The sequence below is a fragment of the Budorcas taxicolor genome, chromosome 3 (assembly GCF_023091745.1).
Source record: "Budorcas taxicolor isolate Tak-1 chromosome 3, Takin1.1, whole genome shotgun sequence".
Taxonomy (NCBI): Eukaryota; Metazoa; Chordata; class Mammalia; order Artiodactyla; family Bovidae; genus Budorcas; species Budorcas taxicolor.
Genome location: NC_068912.1, coordinates 91,724,020 through 91,745,922, shown reverse-complemented (window position 1 = coordinate 91,745,922; position 21,903 = coordinate 91,724,020). Strand labels below are relative to the sequence as shown.

The window sequence follows — 21,903 nt, the reverse complement described above, 5'->3', positions numbered from 1 at the left end:
GACGCTGAGACTTTAACCACCCTGGGTAGCAGGCTTTATGCTCCCCATATTAGAGACGAGGAGGATGGGGGGGGGGGGAGTGTCTCTTGCCCAAGTTTACTGACACTATTAAGAGGATGAGCTGGGATTTGAACCCAGGACAACATGACTATGAATCTATATTTTTTTCAAAGCCAAGCCATAAGGTGCACAGCAAAATGTACGGTATGAGTAAATGACTTAGTGAGTGAGTTGGTGTGTGAATGAATAAGAAATGAATACAAGAGGAAGTGAGCTAGTGACAGAATGGAAGAATGAATGAAGAAGAGATAAAAGCATGAAATAACAAGCGCATTTATTGCACATTTCCTGTGTGCCAGGTGCTGTGCTAGACTCCTTTTTATTTTATTTATTTATTGTAACTTTTGGCTTCACTGGATCTGTGTGGCTGCACGAGGGCATTCTCTAGTTGTGGCGAACAGGCACTATGTTCTAACTGCAGTGTGCGAGCCCCTCATTGTGGTAGCTTCTCTTGCTGTGGAGCTCGGGCCCTAGGGTGGGCGGGAGTGCTAGACTCTTGTGGATCTTGTGGTTTAGCGAGGAAACCAGATATTGTGTGCCAAGAAAGGGGAAGTGGACAAAATGTCCTGGGAACTTACAGGTGGACCTCACCTGTCTGGGGGACCTGGAAGGCTTGTAGCATATAAGCTGAAATCTGAAGGGGTGAAGCTGTAGGTATTAGCTAGGGAAAATGACTCAGCCTGTGGAGGGCCAGACTTAACCTGGACGTGTGACTGTGTAGAAACTCAAAGAAGTTGAGGGCTGTTGGAATGAGGGGGTGCAGAGGCAGAGGGAGTTATGAAGGGGCAAGAAGGGTGAAAGAGGACTTGGGGCCAGACACAGAAAGGCCTTTTAGGTCCCATTATGGATTTGGGATGCTGTCCTGAAGACAGTGGGAAGTCATGGAGGGTAGGCAGTTAGGTGGCATAAAGAGGTGGTCTTGGCTTCCCTGAGAGCCCGTGGGCTGACCTTCCTCCCCTTGACCTCCCCTTCCTTAAGCATACAATGGAGTAAGCATATTTAACTTCTGGGACTCTGTGTGTATGTGTGTGTGCACGCAGGGGATTTTGTTAGCAGAAGTGTGTGCCTGGCCTTTAGACTTTGCTCAGTAAGTACCGAAAAAGCCACTCTTGCCTGACTTGGTCTTCTTTCGCCTCTCCTCACAGGGCCCCACTCCTGCTTAAGAACACCAAGCATGCAGGTGAGCTGTCCCTACGATTGCCACAGGGAGGGTGGCCCAGGTGTGGGGGTGGGGTAGGGTTAGGTGGGAGAGTTTCCTCCTTTGTCTAGTCTTTCTGGGGTGGGATGGGGGTCGGGGGACTTGGGGAGTTCACCCAGCAGTGAGATTGCTGGGCTGAGACAGGCTCTGATTTGGATGATATCCTCAGGTTCTCCTCCATTTAGTTTGCCTCACCCAGAGCAAACTGTTAAGGGCAGTGGGCATCTCTGCCAAGGCGCCTTTGGGCATCTAGTGTCACAGTCATTCAAAGAGCAGTTCTAGCAACTTAGGGGTTGGCTGGAAGTAGTGAATAAGGAGACTTCCCCTTCTCCCTTTCTGCCTTAAGGTGGGAGAGGCTCCTCATTTGTCTAGTATTCCTGGACTTCCTACTGTGGACCTAGTATTACGTTAGGTGCCGGGGATGCCCCAGGGACTAAGATGTGCGTAGTTCTTGCCAATGTCCCCACTCATCTCCAGCAGGGGCTGGATCACTAAACAAGTCATTGGAATAAAGTGCCGTGTATCATTTGCTTGGAGGAGTAGGATCAGCGAGGAGAGTAGGGGGAGGTTCCAGGCCAGGGAAACTACATTTAAGGACTGTGAGCTGAAAGGGAGCGGGGTGTGGTCAAAGAAGGAAATGCAGGGGATGAGGCTGGAGCTGAGAGAGCTGGGGGAGAGCCATGTAGGACGGAGCTGGACAGGTGGGCTGGGCATGGTCATGGAGGTCATCCATGGGGAGCCGTGGAAAGGTTTCAATAGGTGAGGCTGAACTTGCCTTTTCTGTCTCTCAGGAGCACTGCAGGGAGTTCGACAGTCAGCTATTGGACAGAAGGGGGCAGTGGCACTGATAGACCTCCAGACCGGGCATGGCCTTGGGTCCAGGGGCTAGTCTGGTCCTCTGTGAAGACGCGAACATGACACCCAATCTCAACTCCACTGAGGCCCCCGGTTTAGGCTCTGGCATCATCTCTGGGCCCAGCCTGGACACGGACCTTGTTGCTGTCTTAAATCCATCCCTGAGTCCTGGCGTGGCTCTTGTTCCAGACCTTAATCCAACTCTGATTCCGTTCTTAGAGGAGGCCCCTGGCCTGGAGTCTGATGACACCCCCAGACCTGATGACAGCAGGTCCACGACTGCAGGTTCCCTCCAGATCACTGCTGCCCACTCTGCTGAAGCCCTGGCTTTGGATTCCAATCACCTCTCAAGGCTTAACTCACAGGGGACCCTAAGTCCAGCCTCAAACCTCATTCTGAGCCCCCACTCTATGGAGGCCCAGGGTATGAGCTCGGGGAGCCACACTGGTCCAAATTCGGAGGAGGCTGTCAACTCCCTCTCAAGCAATCTTTTTGATTTGGGTCAGAGCAACTCCAATCCTTCCAGGCCTGAGACAAACCCATTTATAAGGCCGTATTCCAAAGACTCTCTTGTTCTGGGCCACAGCATCTCCAGGCCAGGCTCAAAAACTCTCCTTACTCCAGCCTCAACCCCTTCTCTTGATCCTGACTCCAATCAGCTGCTCGGCATGGGCTCAGGGAACATATCCAAGCTGGACCTGAACGCAGCTTCAGGTTCTCCTGAGTCCCTTATGCCAGACACGAACAAGACCATCACTTTGGTTTCACATAACATCTCTGGGTCTGTTTCAAAAGGAGCCTTTGGTGCAGTCTGGAACACAAGTTCCAAGGGAACCATCAGCGTGGCTTCAAATGGCAACCCCAAGTCTGATTTGAACATGACCGTCACTCAGGCTTCATGCTTGACCCTGGTTCCTGTTTCCAACGACGTTGTCAGCCTTCACTCCAGCACCCGTGGACCCACCTCCACCGTTTCGCCACCCTCATGCATGACCCTGATCCTGGGCTCCAAGGAGACTCTGAGCCTGGGTTCCAGCCTCATCTTCAGCGACACCTCCACCCTGACGCTGAGCAGCCAGCAGGGGTGTTCCGAAGACAGCAGTGTCCACACCATACCTCTGGAGGGGACTCTGGGGAGCTGGAGTGAGATGGCTAGTGTGGAGGTGTGCCAGTTCACCCTGGGGCTCCCCACCGGCGACAGCACGAATAAGGACTCCACGGCCTTCCAGAGCATCCCTCAGGGTGAGTAAGGCCAGAGTGCCAGCCCCAGAGAGGACACCGACCTGGAAGAACTCTCTTCAGATTTGTAGGGCAGGGAGGGGAGGGGAGAGGGGAAAGGAAGGACCCAGCATGTAATGGGTAACACGCAATACATTAATTATACACCAGAGATCTAGTGCTCAGCCCCTGCTTGCTGTGTGACTTGGGACGAGTTACTTAATCTCTCTGAGCTCCAGTTTTCTTAACTGTAATATAATATTCCATATAATGATACTTTCATTCTGTACAAATTACGAGTCATCTAACTTTACCTTCTTTTCTTTCTTGATGAATTTCAGGTCTGGCTTCTCAGGTCAGAGTTTGACCAGTGGAGCAAGCAGGCTTGAGTTTTTGAGGTTCCCACCTAAGTGAAGCCTTGGGGTCCTGTCTGGAACCCGTGACTCACTTCTGATGTGCTAGAGTTCTATAAATGAATCCATCAGTTTTTGATGTTGTAAAGATCTTTTCCCAGTTATTTATATCTCCAGATATTTTTATTTGCTCATTTACCAATACCACATTGCAATTTTAAAAAATTACCACAGCTTTACAGATATGCATTCATATCTGAAAGAATCCCTCTTTAAAGTTCTTAAAATTATTCCAAGGACAACAGCCTCCACACCATGCCCTAGAGGCTATTCAAAAACCCTCATTCTTCTGTATACATTTTAAAATAACGTTTGTCTAGGTCCTCAAAAAATCTCTCTGGCATGTTTGTTGGAACGTTATTAACATATCCATCTATTCAAGTGAAATGGAGTGAAATTGGGGTTCAACTTCATTCCTTTCCTTGTGGAGTCCAGTTATTATTGTAATCTAATACATATACTATACAATTTACCCATTTAAAGTACACAATTCAATGGCTCTTGGTATATTACATGATAAACCTTTTTAAAAATCATTGTAAAATATATATAACATAAATCTGCCATTTCAAACATTTTTGAGCATTTAATGCAGTGGCACTAGTCACCTCACAATATTGTGTAAAGCTACCACTGTCTGTCATCCCAAATGACTTCCCTGGTGGCTCAGACGATAAAGCGTCTGCCTACGATGCAGGAGACCCGGGTTCAATTCCTGGTGGGGAAGATCCCCTGGAGAAAGAAATGGCACCCCACTCCAGTACTCTCGCCTGGAAAATCCCATGGACGGAGGAGCCTGGTGGGCTACAGTCCGTGGGGTCGCAAAGAGTCGGACACGTCATCCCAAACAGAAGGTCTTACCATAAAGTAGTAACTCCCTATTCCTCTCTCCCCAGTCCCACATGAACTCTAACCTGCTGTCTGTCTCTATGAATTTGCCTACTCTAGGTAACTCATGAAATGGAATCACACATTTGTTCTTTTGTATATGGTTTACTTAGCATAATATTCATCTATGTTGTAGCATGAATCAGTACTTCACTCCTTTTTGTGGTTGGATAGTATTCCAATGAATGTACTACATTTTATTTGTCCATGGACGAATATTTGGCTATGATGAATAATGCTGCTATACACATCAGCTCAAAAATCTCTGAATCTTTGCTTTCAATTCCTTTAGAAATATACATAGGAGTAAAACTGCTGAATTGTATGGTAATTCTTGTTTAGCTTTCTGAGGAAATGCTAAATAATTTCCCATACCAGCTGTACCATTTTGCATTCCCTCCAACAATATACAGAGGTTATAATGTACAAGGGTTTCTATTGCTGCACTGCTAATCTCTCCTTGCCAGCACTTTTTATTTTTTATTTTTTTAGAAAACATTTTTATAATAGCCATCCTAAAGAGTGTGAAGTAATATTTCAATTGTGATTTTGATTTGCATTTCCCTAATGACTAAGAAATGATGTTGAACATTTTTTTAGTATGGCTATTGGACATTTGTATAATGTCTTTTGCCTATTTTCAAATTTGGTTGTTTTATTTTTAATTTTGCGGCCATGCTACACAGCATGTGGGATCTTAGTTCTCCGACCAGGGATCAAACTCATGCCTCCTGCGTTTGAAGCATGGAGTCGATACTAGACCTCCAGGGAAGCCCCCAGATTTAGTTGTTTTTTGTTGTTGAGTTTAGGAGTTCTTTATATATTCTGAACATTAATTCCTTATCAGATACACAATTGGTAAATATTGGCACTCGTTCTGTGAGTTGTCTTTTCATTCCCTTGACATTGTCCTTTGATGCACAAGCGATTAATTTGATGAGAATCAATTCGTCTACTCTTTTACTGTCTGTTACCTTGGCGTTATGTTTAAGAAATTCTTGCCTTTGGTTATACTCCAATACAAAATAAAAAGTTCTTTTAAAAAACGATTTCTTCCCTAAAGCACTAAAAACAAACAACATGTTAAAAAAGAAAAGAATTGTATTTTTTTGAGCTGAATAAAATGGAATAATTCTGTAGTCTGAAAAATAAGAGAAATTATTGCCATATCCAGTGTCATGAAGATTTCCCCCTATATTCTCTTCTAAAAGTTTTATAGTTTTAGCTTTTAAGTGTAATCTTTGAGTTAATTTTTGTGTACAGTGTGAGGAAGGGGTCCAACATCATTCTTTTGCACGCGGATATCTAGTTTTTCTAGCACTACATATTGAAAAGAGCATTCTTTTTCCACTGAAAGGTCTTGGTACCTTTGTCAAAAATCAATTGACCATATATATGAGGATTTATTTCTATTTTATTCCATTGGTCTTTGTGTCTGTCCTTATGCCAGTAACACTCTGTCTGGTTTCTACAGCTTTGTAGTAAGTTTGAAAGGAGGAAATAGGAGTCTACCAAGTTTGTTCTTTTTCAAGATTGTTTTGGCTATTTAGGATCAATCTTTGTTTTTTAGTAAGATAATTTTATCCGTTTGTATTTTTAAAGACAATGTATTTTCAAACTGTATTTGTCTTTCAAAAAGTTTTCCAAGATATATAACATGTATCAGTAAAATAAGTAAAGTGCACTATTAATCTTAAGCGTACAGCTTGATGAATATTTACATACATAAACACACTGGTAACTCCCACCCAGATCAAGACCCAGATCTTTATTGGCATCCAGAACCTTCCCTTGTGATCCTTTCCAATCAATTCCCCTTCTTCTGGGGTTGTTCGTTGTTCAGTTGCTAAGTCATGGACTGCAGCATGCCAGGCTTCCCTGTCCTTCACTATCTCCCGGAGTTTGCTCAGATTCATGTCCATTGAGTCAGTGATACTATCTAACCTTCTCATTCTCTGCCATCCTCTTCTCCTTTTGCCTTTAATCTTTCCCAGCATCAAAGTCTTTTCCAATGAGTTGGCTCTTCGGGTAGGGTTTTTCAGTCTTGGCACTACTGATATTTTGTGTTAGACAGATCTTCGTGGTGTGGGTGTGGGTGTATGGGGGCTGTTCTACACATCGTAAGATGCATCCCTAGACTCTGCAGAAGATACTAGTAGGGAGATCCTCCCACACAAGTTGTGACAGCAAAAGAGGCCAAATGGCAAATAGGGGTCAAGATTGCTCTCAGTTTTCAACAGTCACAGAAAGAACAATTCTTCAGATTTGTATCACCATAGACTAGTTTTGCCTGTTTTTTCTTTTAACTTTCTATCAAACTGCTGTTGTTTATACTGTTCTGATTCTGGCTTCTTTAGCCCAACATTATGTCTAGCGGATTCATCCACAGTTGCACGTGTCATAGCTGATTCTTATTATTGTTCTGTAGTATTCTATTTTATGAACTTACCACAATTTGTTGATTCATTCTGATGGACATTGGAATTTTTCTACTCTTTGGATAATATGAATAAAGTTACTTTGAACCCTTTTGTACATGTTAGTGCAAAGATACTCTTTTTCACCTAGAAGAGGAATTTCTGGGTCATAGCAAAAGCACATGTCCAGCTTTAATAGATACTGCAAAATTTTCAAAGTGGTTGGATTAATTTACCCTCTCACATGTGAGACTTCCAGTTGCTCAACATCCTCACAGACATTTGGTAGTCAGTTTTTTATAATTTTAGCCATTCTGCCGCTACTACTGCTGCAAAGTCGCTTCAGTCATGTCCGACTCTGTGCAACCCCATAGACAGCCGCCCATCAGGCTCCCTGTCCCTGGGATTCTCCAGGCAAGAATACTGGAGTGGGTTGCCATTTCCTTCTCCAATGCATGAAAGTGTAGGTATCTAATGCCATTTCCATGTGGTTTTCAATGGCATTTTTTGATGATTACTGATGTTAAGCATCTTTTAATATGATTATTGTCAATTTGTATATCCTTTATAATGAAGTGCCTGTTCAAGTCTTCTGTTCATTTAAAAAATTTGTGTTGTCTTTTTCTTACTGGTTTGTGGAAGTTCTTTATGTAATCCTGATATGTGTATGCAAAGGTTATGAAAATAGTGTTATATTTTCCTCCATAAGTTTTACCATTTTGTCTTTCACATCAAATTTATAATGCATTGTGCATTAATTTTGGGAAACAGTTTGAGAGAGGAATTTAAAAGGCTCATTTTCCCCCCATGTGAATATCTAATTGCTCTGGACCATTTATTGAAAAAACACATAATCTCCCCCACTGAATTGTAGTGTCACCTTGAGGTAAATCAAGTGACTGTGTACGTGTCGGTTTATTTCTGGACTCTTTCTATTCCTTCGTTTGTCATCCTTAACCATTGCCTTTAATTACCGTGATTTAGAGTAAGTCTTTATATTTAGTAGTGAGACTCCTCCACTTTGTCGGGATTGCCTATTCTAGGTGCTTTACTTTTCCATTTTAATTCTAGAAACAGCTTGTCAATTTCCATAAAACTAAATAAAAATCTGTTAGATTTTCACTGGAATTTCATTGAATCTACAAATCAATTTATGTAGCATTGTTTCTGGGGCTTCCCTATGGCTCAGTGGTATAGAATCCACTTGCCAATGCAGGAGACGTGAGTTGGATTCCTGATCTGGGAAGATCCCACATGCTTCAGAGCAACCAAGCCTGTGCATCACAACTATTGAGCCTGTCTCTAGAGCCGGGGAGCCGCACCTGCTGAGCTCAGCTGCTACAACTACTGAAGCCTGAGCTCCTAGCAGAGCCTGAGCTCAGCAAGAAGCCATCGCAGTGAGGACCGTGCACCGCAGCCAGAGAGTAGCTCCTGCTCGCCACAACCAGAGAAAGGCCCACACAGCCACAAAGACCCGGCACAGCCAAAAACAAACAGAAAGTGAAAGGGCATCCAGATCAGAAAAGTGAATTAGGTAATACTGTTTCCAACCCGCAGTTCATTCATATTTAATATAATTATGCAGAGTTAAAATTTTAAAAAATTTTAATTGGCCTATAGTTGACCAGCAATTGTATTCTTTGTTTTGCTTGCTCTATATTTCTTTTTTTCTCCTTTTTTGGTTTTTGGGTTGATTTTCCTCCCTCTTTTCTTCCTTATTTGTGTGGAAGTTATATACTGCTTAAAGTCTGTTACTGATTCTCTAGAAGCTACAATGTGTATATTTAATTAATCACAATGTCCAAACTAGTCAATGCATTTATTTTCCTCCCAGATGATTTAAACGTGTTAACCTCATTTAACGCCTCCTCTCCCATTTATATGCTCTCCTGGTAATGTATGTTAATTTTATCTTTTCTTTTTCTTAACTCTATGAACATTATTATTATTTTATGTAGTTAATGTTCTTATATTTACCCCAATATTAACCTCTTTTTTTTTTTCGTTTGCTTGTTGCATCTCAGACCTTCATCTGGGATTAATTTCCTTTTGGCTGAAGTATACCCTTTTGCTTTAGTGAGCTCTGCTGATGCAAACTCTTTCCATTTTTACTGAAAATGCCTCTATTTATCCATCATTCTTTTAAAAATTTGAAATAATAAAAAACTTGCAGAAAAGTTGAAAGTACGGTATAAAGTGTTTTTCTGAATTGATAAGTTGCTAAATGATACCCTATCAATCTTGAATTTGTATGTGTTTCTTATAAAAGAGGATAAAGATTAACTATCAAAATCAGGAAATTAACACTGATACACTGCTACCATCCAGTCCTTAGGCTCCATTCAAATGTCACCAATTGTCCCGGAAGTGTCCTTTATTAAAAAAGGGTCCAGGTCAGACTCACTTACTGCCCTTTTCTGTCTCGTCTGTTTTGTTTCCCTCAGCCATCAGATCTTCCTTGACTGTCGCGCCCTTGATACTCTGGAAGATCATAGGCCAGCTGTTTTATAAGATTTGCCTAATTTGGGGCTTGTCGGGTGTTTTCTCATGGTCGGAGTCACGTCATGCATCTTTGGTGGGAATAGCGTAGACATGATGCCGGGTCTTTCTCACTGCATTCTATCTGGTGGTGAATGGTTTTGATTTGCTCCATTACTGGTGATGCTCACTTTGATCACTCGAGTTCAATGGCTGCTGCCAAGGTTTTCCACTGTAAAGTCATTATTCACCCCTTTGTCATAAATATGCAAAAAATACTAGAGAGATCTTTTGAAACTATGTAAATATCCTATTTCTCATCAGACTTTCAATTTAGTTATTTCTTTTTTCATATTAGCATGGACTTATCATTTCTTAGTTTACTCGATAGACTATATCATCTGTTGTTACCATCATTTATTGTGATACTGAAGCTTTCCCCGTTTGACTAAGGAGTATTCTTTGAGCAAGCTTTTATGTCTTTTTGACATATTCTCACAATTTCTTGGGCTCATTTCCTTGTTTTCTGGTAGAAGTTGTCTCAGGCTCACCTGCACTTTCTCTGCCCGAGTCCTAGAATCACCTGATTCTCCTAGGAGCCTTGTTTCCTTTAGTGGAAAAGGTGCTTAGAAGAAGCCAGGGTTTTAGTGCTAGCTGTATTCACTACCACTGCGATGTCTCTGCTGCTCACTGTTGACTCCATCCTCCAGTAGCCGCCAAGGTTGGGGGCCAAGATGTCCCAGGGTCTCTCTCCTTGGGCTTCGCCTCATTGCCTTAAGTCAAGGACTCTATGGGCCCTGCTCAGCCAAGTGCCCACACCTGGACCAATCACTGTGGCTGGGGGCATGGGAATCTCTTACTGAGCAAGCATGGTTTCCAGATCCACCTTTATTCATTTGTGTGTTTATTGACGTCTAGTTGATTTATTGGAGAAGGCAATGGCAGCCCACTCCAGTACTCTTGCCTGGAAAATCCCATGGACGGAGGAGCCTGGTGGGCTGCAGTCCATGGGGTCCCGGAGAGTTGGACACGACTGAGCGACTTCACTTTCACTTTTCACTTTCATGCATTGGAGAAGGAAATGGCAACCCACTCCAGTGTTCTTGCCTGGAGAATCCCATGGATGGAGGAGCCTGGTAGGCTGCAGTCCATGGGGTCGCTGAGAGTCAGACACCACTGAGCAACTTCACTTTCACTTTTCACTTTCATGCATTGGAGAAGGAAATGGCAACCCACTCCAGTATTCTTGCCTGGAGAATCCCAGGGATGGGGGAGCCTGGTGGGCTGCCATCTATGGGGTCGCACAGAGTCAAACATGACTGAAGTGACTTAGCAGCAGTTGATTATAATATTATACTGATTTCAAGAGTAAAGCCCATCCTTATTTGAAGAGAGGTGATGGGTGGGCCTCGTAGCTTCACCTACCTATATGAAATGAATAGCCTGCAGGGAAGACAGAGGCTTTGCCACCAGAAGAAAGATGAGGAATTGTGGGGCTGACAAAATAGCAATTATCTATTAGGTTGGCCGAAAGGTTCATTCAGGTTTTTTCGTGAGATGTTATGGGAAAAGCTGAATGAACTTTTAGCCAACCAATACTGTAACAAGTAAGAATTTAACTATAAAGTGTGGTAACAACCAAGAGAAGAGAACCGAAAGAGGCACAGCAGGATCACAGTGGGCCTGCTGTTACTCTGAAGGTCAGGGGAGGCCGCTCTGAGGAGTGGCAGGCAAGCGGACCTTGTCCTCTACCTGGGCAAGGGGGTGCGACAGTGCAGAGGCCCAGGCAGAGGACAAGAGCTGTGCAAAGGCCTGGCAGCAAAGCCTGCTGGGCCTGGAAGGAGGCCAGCATGGTGGGAGCATGGTGAGTGAGGGGAGAGTAAGAGAAAGTGAGCTGCAGAGGTGGGCAGGCGAGACTGACCTGGCAGGGCCTTGAAGGCACTAATAAGGATGCGAGCCTTATGTCTGGGACACGGGGTGCCCCTGAAGGGTTTTAGGGATAGGGGCTCAGTCTGGCTGCTAGGGAAGTAAAGCTTGGAGGAGCCCCATGGGGAAGGGGAGATGGGATTCTGCTGCACTGTATCTTTACTCTCCCTCTTCTTTCCTCAATGGAACTGTGACATGCAGGAGCCTTCGATGAAGTAGCCTCATGCCTGGTAAAGGTGCCAGGGCAGAGAGATGATCGCGGCAAAACGGCTCTGGTATGCTTCCTGCCAAACCACCTCCTGCCACCGATTTCCTGGGATGCCCTTTCCCTCCACCTCCCGCTCCACCCTCAGCATTTCTCTCTTCTCTGCCGGATTCTTCTCTGCTCTACGGCTTTATTAGTTTGTCTTATTTCTTGTCAGTCTCTCGCACTGGAATTCATTCTCCATAAATCAGGGAGTTTTGTCTGTCTGATTCTCAGCAGTATTCCTAGAATCTAGAGCAGTGCCTGGCACATCCTAAGTGCTTGATAACAGTTGGTTTTTTTTTGTTCTAAACAACTGAATGAATTGTGAAGGTCTATAAAAGGGGAATGACCCTTTTCAGGACACAGGCCCAGCCCAGGTCTTGGCCACGTAGCAGGCCTTGGGAGGCCAGAGAAAGCCAGCATCTTCATGATTTGGTGAGGGCCAGTGGGAGCAGACTGGACAGGCTGGTAGTGAGTGTAACACACGGAATGTGGGTGAGCCTAGTTGACAGACAGAGTCTAGAAGCAGGGCGCCCACCCAGGCCAGGCCATACAACCTGTCTTCTTGCCAGGTGGAATGGGAAGTAACTTGTAGCATCTTTAAACCACCATACTGCCCATCAGATACACTTGTTTTGCTTTCTTTACAATATATTTTGTCTCTTTCATGTTTTTTTTCTTCTTCTACCTTAAGATAAAGAGAACTAATAGATTAATGGGACATTAATTAATGGGACATTAATGGGACATTTGTATTGGTATTCCCTCTCCGATAGCAGAATGCGTTAATCCGACTAGTGGGTGTCATTACAAAGGGTAGATGCTAGAAGGCCCTCACGAGGTATCACTAACAATGACATTTCAACTTGAGGTGTTGGAACCCTTTCTGTCCCACCAGTTCCTGCCTCTTCTCCCTTAGTTGACAGGTGCTTTGCAATCTGAATCTGATATCTGGTCTTCCCCCAAATCTGACCTACAGGGATTATCCTCAACCTGCTGCCACCACCATCTTCTCAATCTTTACCCCCCCACCGACCCCAAGTTCGCTTGCGGTTTCTCACTTCTCTTGAGCTGATGCTGGGGGCTGGCAGCTGGGGAGGAACAGGCAGCTTGGCTGCAGGTGGCGGGTGCAAAGACGGGTGTAAGGGCAGCCCCAGGGCTGGGCTCCATGTGGCTCTCACCCTGTGGTTTTGCCCTCTACTGCCCCTGAGGTCGGGAGTGCCCTCAGCCTCCAGAAGAGCCAGAATGTGCTGGACAAGGAAGAAGAGAAGAAGACCCTGATAAAGAAGATGATGGTGCGCAAGCAGCTTGCGGGTCTGTGGCATCAGGGTGGGGAGGGGGCAGAAGTCCTGAGCCCACCCACTGATGAGGTGGGGTTGGGGTGGGGTGGGCAGAGGACATCAAGGCACAGATACTTGGGCCTGGGTCTCAGCTCCACCCTGAACTGCCCCCCACCTACCTTGAGGGAGCTTGGCCAAGTCACTTCCCTTCTCTAAGTCTCACTCTTAATATCTCACAAGTGACTGATAAAAAACCTGTGTCAATGGAGGACACAACCCAAAGGTTATTTCACTGTAAAATCTTAGCTCCCCGGAAACAGTCATTATGTTATTTCCCCACATAGTTCCTCTGATAGGGGAACTTCCGAAGGAACTTTCTTTTTTTCTGCTAAATGCAGTCACTTCTCAGTTATCCACCGGAGTGTCTGGGCTGGGACAGCCACTGAAGTTTCCAGAATTATATCAATAGTTAGCTATAAAGAGAGAAAAAAAACCCGTGCCTCTGATACTTTGATTTAATTAACATTAACTGAGCACCTACTGGGTGTTGGTGCTAGATCAAAAGTGAGAACTAACTGGAAGGACATTTTAAAGGAACTCAACTGGACCACTTTCAAGGGTCAGGCATAGTGTTTGGGGGCTGCTCCGTGGTTTAGACTTTCCTACCTCAGGGCTGCTGAAACAGTTCTTGCTGAGCCCTGCATGTGTGCAGCGCGTCAGGCCCGTTTTGCAGACCTTGAACTGCGGCCTCTGGACCAGGTTAGAGCAGTCAGCTGGCTCCCTCCACTGGAGGCCAGGCAGGGAGTGAGCCGGCCCAGGCTGAAGAGTGGCCCCATTCCCTGAGGAGTGGCTGCGGCATTGGTGGTCTGTCGTGGCCTGCCCCCTCATTGACACCTCCATGTCCCCCATCCAGAAGTGGATCCAGGAGGAGCCGCTGGATTCTCTCACGAGTTCCGTCCGCCAGCAGGCCATGGAGACCCTGACCCGGCTGAGGTGATCTCGGCCCCTTTCCCAAACCTCAGCCCCTTTCCCAACCCTCAGGCTCTGCCTGTATCTTCAGAGGGCTCTCTGCTGTGCGTGGCCCTTTCCTAGTCCCCGGGCTTTCGCCTTCCCCTTGCCCAGGCCCTGCCGGGGCTATCTGACTTGTACCCCACCACCCTCCTCCTCCTCACCTCATTTCGCCCTTCTGTGGATCTGAATCTCAGCCCTTGTCCCAGCCCTTCACCTTTCACTTCTAGCCTCCAGCCTCAGGTGCCCCCTCACTCCATGCCCTCACTTTCTGTCTCTTCCCCAGTCATTCCCAGCCTGTCCTGGGTTTGCAGGAACGGTCGGAGCTGGTGAACACGTGCGTGAAGAGTGTGTTCTCCCTGCCCACCATGCAGGCCATGCAGGAGAAAGACCAGGCCAAGGCAGATGCCTTACAGGTGAGGCAGGGCCCTCCCAAGCAGGGCCTTGGGGCTGACTGGTGTCCTCAGAGAGAGGCACGTCCCTGGACTCCCAGCAGGAGAGAAAGGGCATTATGAGAGGTAGACTGGAATCTTCAACCTCCTACTTAAGCGGCTTGGGCAATTCACCTCCCCTCTCCTGGCCCGAGCAAGCACTTGATAAATATTTGGTGAATGAGTGAGTCTGTGGAATAAAGGATCCCTCATCTGAAGCATTGCCCACGTTGGGCTCTGGCCCATGAGAAGGGATGTGGGCAGATGTTGGCATGACTCAGGAAGTGGCCAGGATCAGGAAGAAAAGGCCTGAAGACTGGGCAAGTTTGTGTTGAGGCCTAGAAGTAGAACCTCAAGGGGCTGTCATGAGCATCTTCAACCCCCTGCAGGATGGCCCCTGGAAGAGTGATCAGAGGAGACCCTGCATGTGGAATGGGGTCAGTGGGGGAGGTTAGGGAGAGATATTTCAGCTCTGAGTGAGCCACAGGCTTACATCCTTTTATCCAGCAAATTTTAACTAATACCTGATCCAGAAGTACAGGGCTGAGATACTGTAGGGCTGAGGGGCAGATTATCAAAGTATCATACAAATAAATGCAGAATTACAACAGTACTTGGTACAAGCAAGAAGTACATGATACTATTAAGAGCCTGAAATGGAGGGAACCTGACCGTGTTGGGGTTCTGAGGTTGTGATGCTAGAGGCGAGAGGTTTAGAAGAGTTAACTAGCTGAAGAGGGTGGCCGAAGGAAGAGCAAGAGGCCGAGGGAACGGCCTGTGCAGCAGCCTGAGGACGGAGAGAACGTGATGACTGCAAGGATGATAAGAAGGCAGAGTGGCTGGAGTCCAGAGGCTGAGGTGAGAGCAGCTGGAGCCAGACCAGCCGCAGCGTGATGGCTCTGAGTCTTGGAGGTGGAGCACTTGAGAGGAGACCCAAAGGGGAGGCAGGGATGGGTAGGAAGAGAGCCTGCAGCCTTCTTGTAGTACCAGGCCAGGCCAGCAGAGGTCAGTGCTGCACAGTGATGGACTGCAGACGGGCAGGTAGGAGGAGGGAGTTGGTGAACAAGGCTTCCTTGGTGGTTGTGGTGTAAGCCTGGTGTGCTCAGACTCAGGAAGCCTGGACAAAGACGACCTCGAAGGAAGATGTGGAGATGATGGGAAGAAGAGAGGCAGGGAGAGAGGGCCTCATAGACACCCCTTAGCCTTGTGTAGGTGTCATGCCTGCACCCTCCTAAGGCAATTTCAGGACTGTGGTGTGACTGGGGAAGGAACAAACAACTGGGGAGGAGAGAGCTCACGCCTGGAAGGGGTAACTTAGAAAATCTGTTTGGATCTAGAAGTGGTGATTTTAAAAGGAATCAGAACACTTCTTCGGAGACAATAACACAAGTAGGGCTGGTTGTCCATTGATCTAGCCCTCACGGTTCTTGAGCATTTTCCCACCCGTCTTCTCATGCTCCTCATGAATTGAAACTTTGGTTCCGTGACCTTGGACAAGTGTCTCTTCCTGGGACTTCCCTGGTGGTCCGGTGGCTAAGACTCTGAGTTCCCAGTGCAGAGGGCTGGGGTTCAATCCCTGGCAGGGGAACTAGATCCCACATGCTTCAACTAAAGAACTAAAGATCCTGCATGCCACAGCTAAGACCAGGCACAGTCAAATAAGTAAATAGTTTTAAAAGAACATCTCCTCATTTGCACAGTGAGAAAAACACTTCAAGGACAGAGTGATAGAGTTGTGCCAATTATGAGGCAATCCCCTGGCCCGTGGTAGATTCTCTGTAATTCTTCTTGCCCTTGTAAGCTAAGGAGTTCACGGATAATAATTACCAGTCTCTCCATAAAGAACCTGTAACCCGTGGAGGGGAAGCCAGTTGCCCCATATCGCACACCAAGGTTAGTCTCACATGGTGGGACTAGAAAGCAGCACTCCTGGGCTTGAGTACCCTTCCTCCCCTGACCCGCATCAGGGGTTGCCTGGGGTTGGGGTCTGCCCCAGAGGCTCCCTAGTGACTTGGTCCTCTCCGTGTTCACAGGTACTTTACTGTCAGACCTTGAATGCCCTGCAGACGCTTCTCAAGGCCCTCTTTGTTGAGGACCCCACTCCTGCTGGGCTGAAGAGCATCTTGGAGGTATGGGGGCAGGGAGGAGAAGGGTGGAGGAGGATGGGGAATTGCCTCAGGAGAACTGAGGCTGGGGGTCTGGACCCAGAAAGAGTGATTTGACTTCAGGATATAATCTTGTGCCAGATCTCTGCTTCCCTGCCCCCCTCACAGGTCGTGTCCCAAACTCCTTCTCTTTCACCCTCTCCCTCTCCCCCGTCCTCCTGAGACTCCTGTGATAGCTGCTCCCATATCCTTGCTTTCTAAATTCTTGTCCTTATGCCTCTCGCCTATCTTCAAGACTCTCCACCTTTCGTCTCTCTCCCGTTGACCTTCGCCCTCCCTCTGGTCTTCCGTTCTGTCCTCAGCTTCTGGACCCCCTGTGTCCCTATGCTCTAAGAAGAGGAGGAGGGCTGTGGTGGGTTGCTTTGATGCTCTCCCTCAGAAGCTTCCTGATAATTGGGGAAGGCTGTCCTGCCCATCCAGGGGGCAGAGGCTAGCATCCGGCTTGTAGCTCTGAGTCGTACCCTTCTCCCCACAGCCCCTGGGGCCCTGGATGAACTCTGGGAAGGCCCATGAGAGAGCACGGGCTGTGAAAATCAGTGTCTCTGTGTTGAACCACGCGCTTCTGACCCCGCCTTTCCTTGTGAGTGGCTCTGGGAGGGAGGAGGGGAGGACTGCTAGGGAGAATGTTCTCAGCTCTGAGGGGGCCCATGCATCCGCCCAGAGATTCCTAGGTGGGCCTCACTCCTCAGAGGACTCAGCTCTCCGGGCCAGGCCATCTAGCTCTGTTCACCATTTACCGTATAGCATTATTGAACCTATAAGCCTCAGTCCCTAAGATCATGACACAAACAGATGTCCTCGGGATTCCCGGCACTGGGGCTTCTTCTGGGGAGGCTCATCGTTCGCATCGGGGATCCTGATGAGGGGACTGGCCGTGAAGCTCTGGACGGCATTACCATCCTCTACACCATCTTGGAGCTTCAAAAACGTAAGCCCTTCGGAGCGCCTCTAACACAAGGCTTTTGAGCCAGGTACTCAGCCTAGGAACTGAGTGGACCCTTGGCAACAAGGCACTGGTGGGAGATGGACGAGACCAGTGCAAAGTTCAAAGAGGTCTGGAAATCAGTGTGAAGTTTAGTCCCCACAGAACTAGGAGACAGAGGAGACAAACACATTTTGGTTCAAGCAATGCTTCTATATAAGCCTCTTCTGTTCCTTCCTAGTTCAACTTGTGATTCTCATGTTCACATTCCCATGCCACCGTGTGCAGCCAGGAACGAGAGCCCCAGTGCCCTGGTTTTCGGTCTGTCTTCCCTGTTAGTCTATAGTTCATTTCAGGCTATGTCTCGTTCCCCATGGTGTGCCCAAGATCTCGCCCTGGGCCTGCCACATGGTGGGTGCTCAGTGAACATGTATTGGATGAGTGAACAAAGAACAGGTCCTATCTTGGAATCTGGAGTGGCTAAAACCTGTAGGCAGGAGAACATCTCTGAAAGAGCTGCGGGAAGCTAATGATGTGGTAAGGGCTGACACAGAAACCCAGCTGGCACTCACTGCACCTAGAGGTGTGCAGTATTGACTGTTACTTGCCTCCCCCCTTTCCCCAGAGTCCCAACTCTGCTCCAAACCAAGGGACCCTGGCACATTGTTTAAAGTCCCCTGGCTCTGGAAGCAGAGTGACCTGGGTACCAGACCTAGCTCTGGCCCTTCCTAGCTATACAAATTCAGGCAAGTACTTTTCTTGTTGAGGCCTGGGTTTCTTCATTTGTAAAAAGGACACAGTAGGATGCAAACCACAAGCTTTTTGGAAGATTAAATGAGATCATATGTGTAAAATGACCAGCTCGTTCCACACATTACGCACCAACAAAGATTTTTTTCCCCCCCATCCCTCCCATCTTATTAGTTTCAGTCTTTTGGGATCTATATGGTATATCTGCTCTTCTTGTTCTCTAGCATCTGGGGCAAAGATTTAGTCCCTAGGAGACTTCCCCTTCTTCCCAAGAGCCACATAGATCTTCTGAGTGATGGATAAAGGTGATATACGTCATGATAATGTTCAGTCTTGGGGACAGGAAAAGTATACACTCAATTAGTATTGCCAGATTTATCAAATAAAAATATCGGACACTCAGTTAAATACAAATTTCAGAAAAACAGTAAATACCTTTTGGTATATTTAAGACATACTTTTGCTAAAATTTCTGGTTTATCTGAAGTTCAGATGGGTATTTTGTATTTTATGTGGTGACTCTAAGGACAAATTCCCACTGTTAGATTCTCAAGGAGTGATTTATGCAGGCCTCTGGACTGTAGGAAGCAGCAAAGCTAGGATCTGAACCTTGGTCTGCCTGAACCTAGGCCTCCCAGGTAGTGCTAGTGACAAAGAACCCATCTGCCAGTGCAGGAGATGCATGAGATGTGGGTTCAGTCTGGAAGATCTCCTGGAGGAGGGCACGGCAACCCGCTCCAGCACTCTTCCTGGAGAATCCTACGGACACAAGAGCCTGGTGAGCTACGTCCATGAGATCACAAAGAGTTGGACATGACTGAAGCGATTTAGCATGCACGCACACTGCCTGAAATCAGGCCTCAAGCTCCTTCTTTTTGCAGACAACCTGCTTGCTTGGTCTGTGTGCTATTCTGCCTCAATGACCCTTCCTCATGCCCACGTCTTGTATCTTGTACATGTTGAGGAATCCAGGTAGGACCACCATAAAACTCAGGAAATGTGCCTAAAATGTGTTTCCTTCCGCAGAAAATAAGGATTTCCAATTTGCAGGTACTATTCTAGGCACTGGGGACATGGAAAAAAAAATCAGTAGTCCTCCTGTTGAGCTTATCTTCTTGTTGTCAGAACACAATGAACAAAATAAAGAAGTAATATATATAGTAAGTCAGATGATGATGAGTATCAAAGAAAGAAGAAAAAAATAGGAAAGGGAGGTTGGGAATACCAGGGGTAAGAGAACTGCAGTTTAAAAAGAGGTGTTTTCACACACCCAGCAAAAATAGAACAGAAAATTCACTGGCAAGATGTGAAGCCACTGAACTCTCACACACTGCTGGTGGGAGCATAACTGGTCCCAACCGTGGAGAACTTTGGCAATATCCTCTAAAGCAGAACCTCTACCCACCTTAGGACACAATTTCACTTTTAGCTTGTTGCTGCTATTGTTGTTTAGCTGCTGGGTCTCTGACCCTTCTGAGACCCCATTGACTATAGTCTGCCAGGCTCCTCTGTCTGTGGGATTTCCCAGGCAAGAATACTGGAGTGTATTGCCCTTTCTTTCTCCAGGGAATCTTCCCGGCCCAGAGATTGAACCCATGTCTCCTGCATTGGCAGGCGTAATCTTTACCACTGAGCCACCTGGGAAACCTCTGCTTCTAGCTACATGCCTACAAAAAGCATGGACTTGATATATTAGAACATTCATATCAACACTACCTATAATAGCTAGGAAAAACCCAAATGTCTATCAGAAGTAGAACAGCAGGCCAGTAAATGGTAGCATATTCATACTGTGTAGCGTTGTACAGCACTGGGGATGAATGAACCCACGCAGCTTGCAACAATATGGGTGAAGCTCACCCACATAAATGTTGAGTGAAAGCAAGACATAAAGGATAACATAGAGTAGGAGTCCATTTATAAGATGTCCAACAGCAAGGAGCTCTAATCTGTGGATTTAGAAGTCAGAATAGGCGTTGGGGAGGGGGATTATGGTCTGAAACAGGGGCATAGGAGGGCCTTCTGGGCTTGTTGACTGTGTTCTGTTTCATGACTTGGGTGAGAGCTACACGGATGTGCTCATCAAGAAGATTTATCATGCTGGTTACCTACGATTTATGCACATTTGACATCCATGTTTAGCAAAAAGTTAAGAAACAAAATAGGTAGTGAGGTCTCACTGAAAAGGTTCTCGTTTTGCAGGAGCCAGAGATAAGGAAGAGACCAATAAGAAGGAGCTGTATGAGAGCAACAAGCGTTTCCTGGGGCCCTACAACCCTGTCAGCCCATGCCAGAACATTCTTCGTGTGATTGCGGTGACCACCTGCTGCCCACTAGCCCTGGGCCTTCCTGGGGGATGGGGGCGAGGGAGGAGGGGCAGCACCAGCCCGCCCTAGTGCCGCCTCCTCTCCTTCCAGCCCTCTAGGCTCAATCCCCCTTATATTTCTTTACATGCCTTCCTCAACCACATAGGTCCATCCTGTGGGCTCCCTATCCCTCTGGTCTGTGCCATAGCATGTGGCACCCAGTTCTGGAGGGGCAGGGGTCATGTCACCCCCTCTTTTTGTCACAGTTCTTCAAAGGGTTTGACACTCAATGATTAACTGAGTATGTGGTCCCTTTGCTGACCTCTGCCTGTGTCTGGTGGCGTTTGTGCATAGATGCAGGACTCACTCTGGGTCTGCCCACGTGTGTCAGGATCTCTCTGCCTTTGTTTCAGGAATTCGGAGATTTCCTGGGGCCCCAGCAGGTAAAGGACCTGCTGCTAGCAGCCTTGGAAGGGCTGAAAGGTGGCTCCGAGGCTCGGGGGAAGGACTCAGGGGAGATGATGCAGCTAGCCTCGGAGGTCACGCTCAGCTCGGTTCTGGAGTGGTACCGACACAGGGCTCTGGAGGTGGTAAGGCCCCCTGGGGACAGGGGCTGGGCTGGGAGACCCCACAGGGTTCGCTAATCCTGCAGGTAGGGCAGGGTGGGTGGTGAGTGAGTTCTAGATGCTCTCAACTTGCTTATCAGCCCCCAAGAGCTCAACTATCTGGTGAGGGGTGCGGGAGGGCAGTGCAGACAAGCTGTCTCCAGGGAAGGGGCAGGTGCTGTGCCTGCCCGTCTCCCCACTTCTCCTCTCTGTGCCCTCCTCTTCCACATCGCCCTCTTCTCCCTCCTCCCACCTCCCTGCTCCCCTGTCCCCCTTGGCCTCTCCGCTTGGCCCTCTGGTTGTCTGGCTGCGCCCCAGATCCCCGAAATCATGCACGGCATCTACGTGTGCCTGAGCCACATCCAGGAGCCGCGGGCCCGCGAGGTGGCCCTGCTGCCCGTCTCTCTCCTGGCCAGCTCCTTCATGACCGAGGTCGTCGTCGCCCTGCTCATGTGTCCCCTCCCATTGGACAGGTACCGAGTGACGGGTGCTTCCAGCCACTCTCTCTCAGAGAGTTGATGCAGCCCCCTATTCCCGGGCTGGGGATCCCTCCTTCTACCCAGGGGAGTCCCTTGCCCTCCCAGTGGTCCCACCTCCATGATCGATGTTGCTTATGACGACCCTTAAGCCCTTCCTGCCAGGGCTCTGTGCTGCACACTTATTTGTTCTCTCACAAGCGTAATAACCCCATTCTACAGATAAGGAAACTGAGGCTCACAGAAAGTTTCTAGCCTTA

General features: G+C 47.4%; 1 protein-coding gene across 1 annotated transcript in view; it reads left to right on the top strand.

The window, feature by feature from the left end:
• The first annotated feature begins 2,124 nt into the window (after window positions 1-2,124).
• MROH7 (maestro heat like repeat family member 7) overlaps window positions 2,125-21,903 on the top strand; it is a 40,417-nt gene continuing 20,638 nt past the window's right edge. The window contains exons 1-11 of the mRNA XM_052637921.1: window positions 2,125-3,355; window positions 11,655-11,728; window positions 12,912-12,995; window positions 13,894-13,973; window positions 14,275-14,404; window positions 16,453-16,548; window positions 17,060-17,164; window positions 17,377-17,512; window positions 20,459-20,571; window positions 20,976-21,152; window positions 21,486-21,640. Of these exons, the coding sequence (XP_052493881.1) occupies window positions 2,125-3,355; window positions 11,655-11,728; window positions 12,912-12,995; window positions 13,894-13,973; window positions 14,275-14,404; window positions 16,453-16,548; window positions 17,060-17,164; window positions 17,377-17,512; window positions 20,459-20,571; window positions 20,976-21,152; window positions 21,486-21,640 (2,381 nt within the window). The remainder of the gene's footprint in view (window positions 3,356-11,654; window positions 11,729-12,911; window positions 12,996-13,893; window positions 13,974-14,274; window positions 14,405-16,452; window positions 16,549-17,059; window positions 17,165-17,376; window positions 17,513-20,458; window positions 20,572-20,975; window positions 21,153-21,485; window positions 21,641-21,903) is intronic.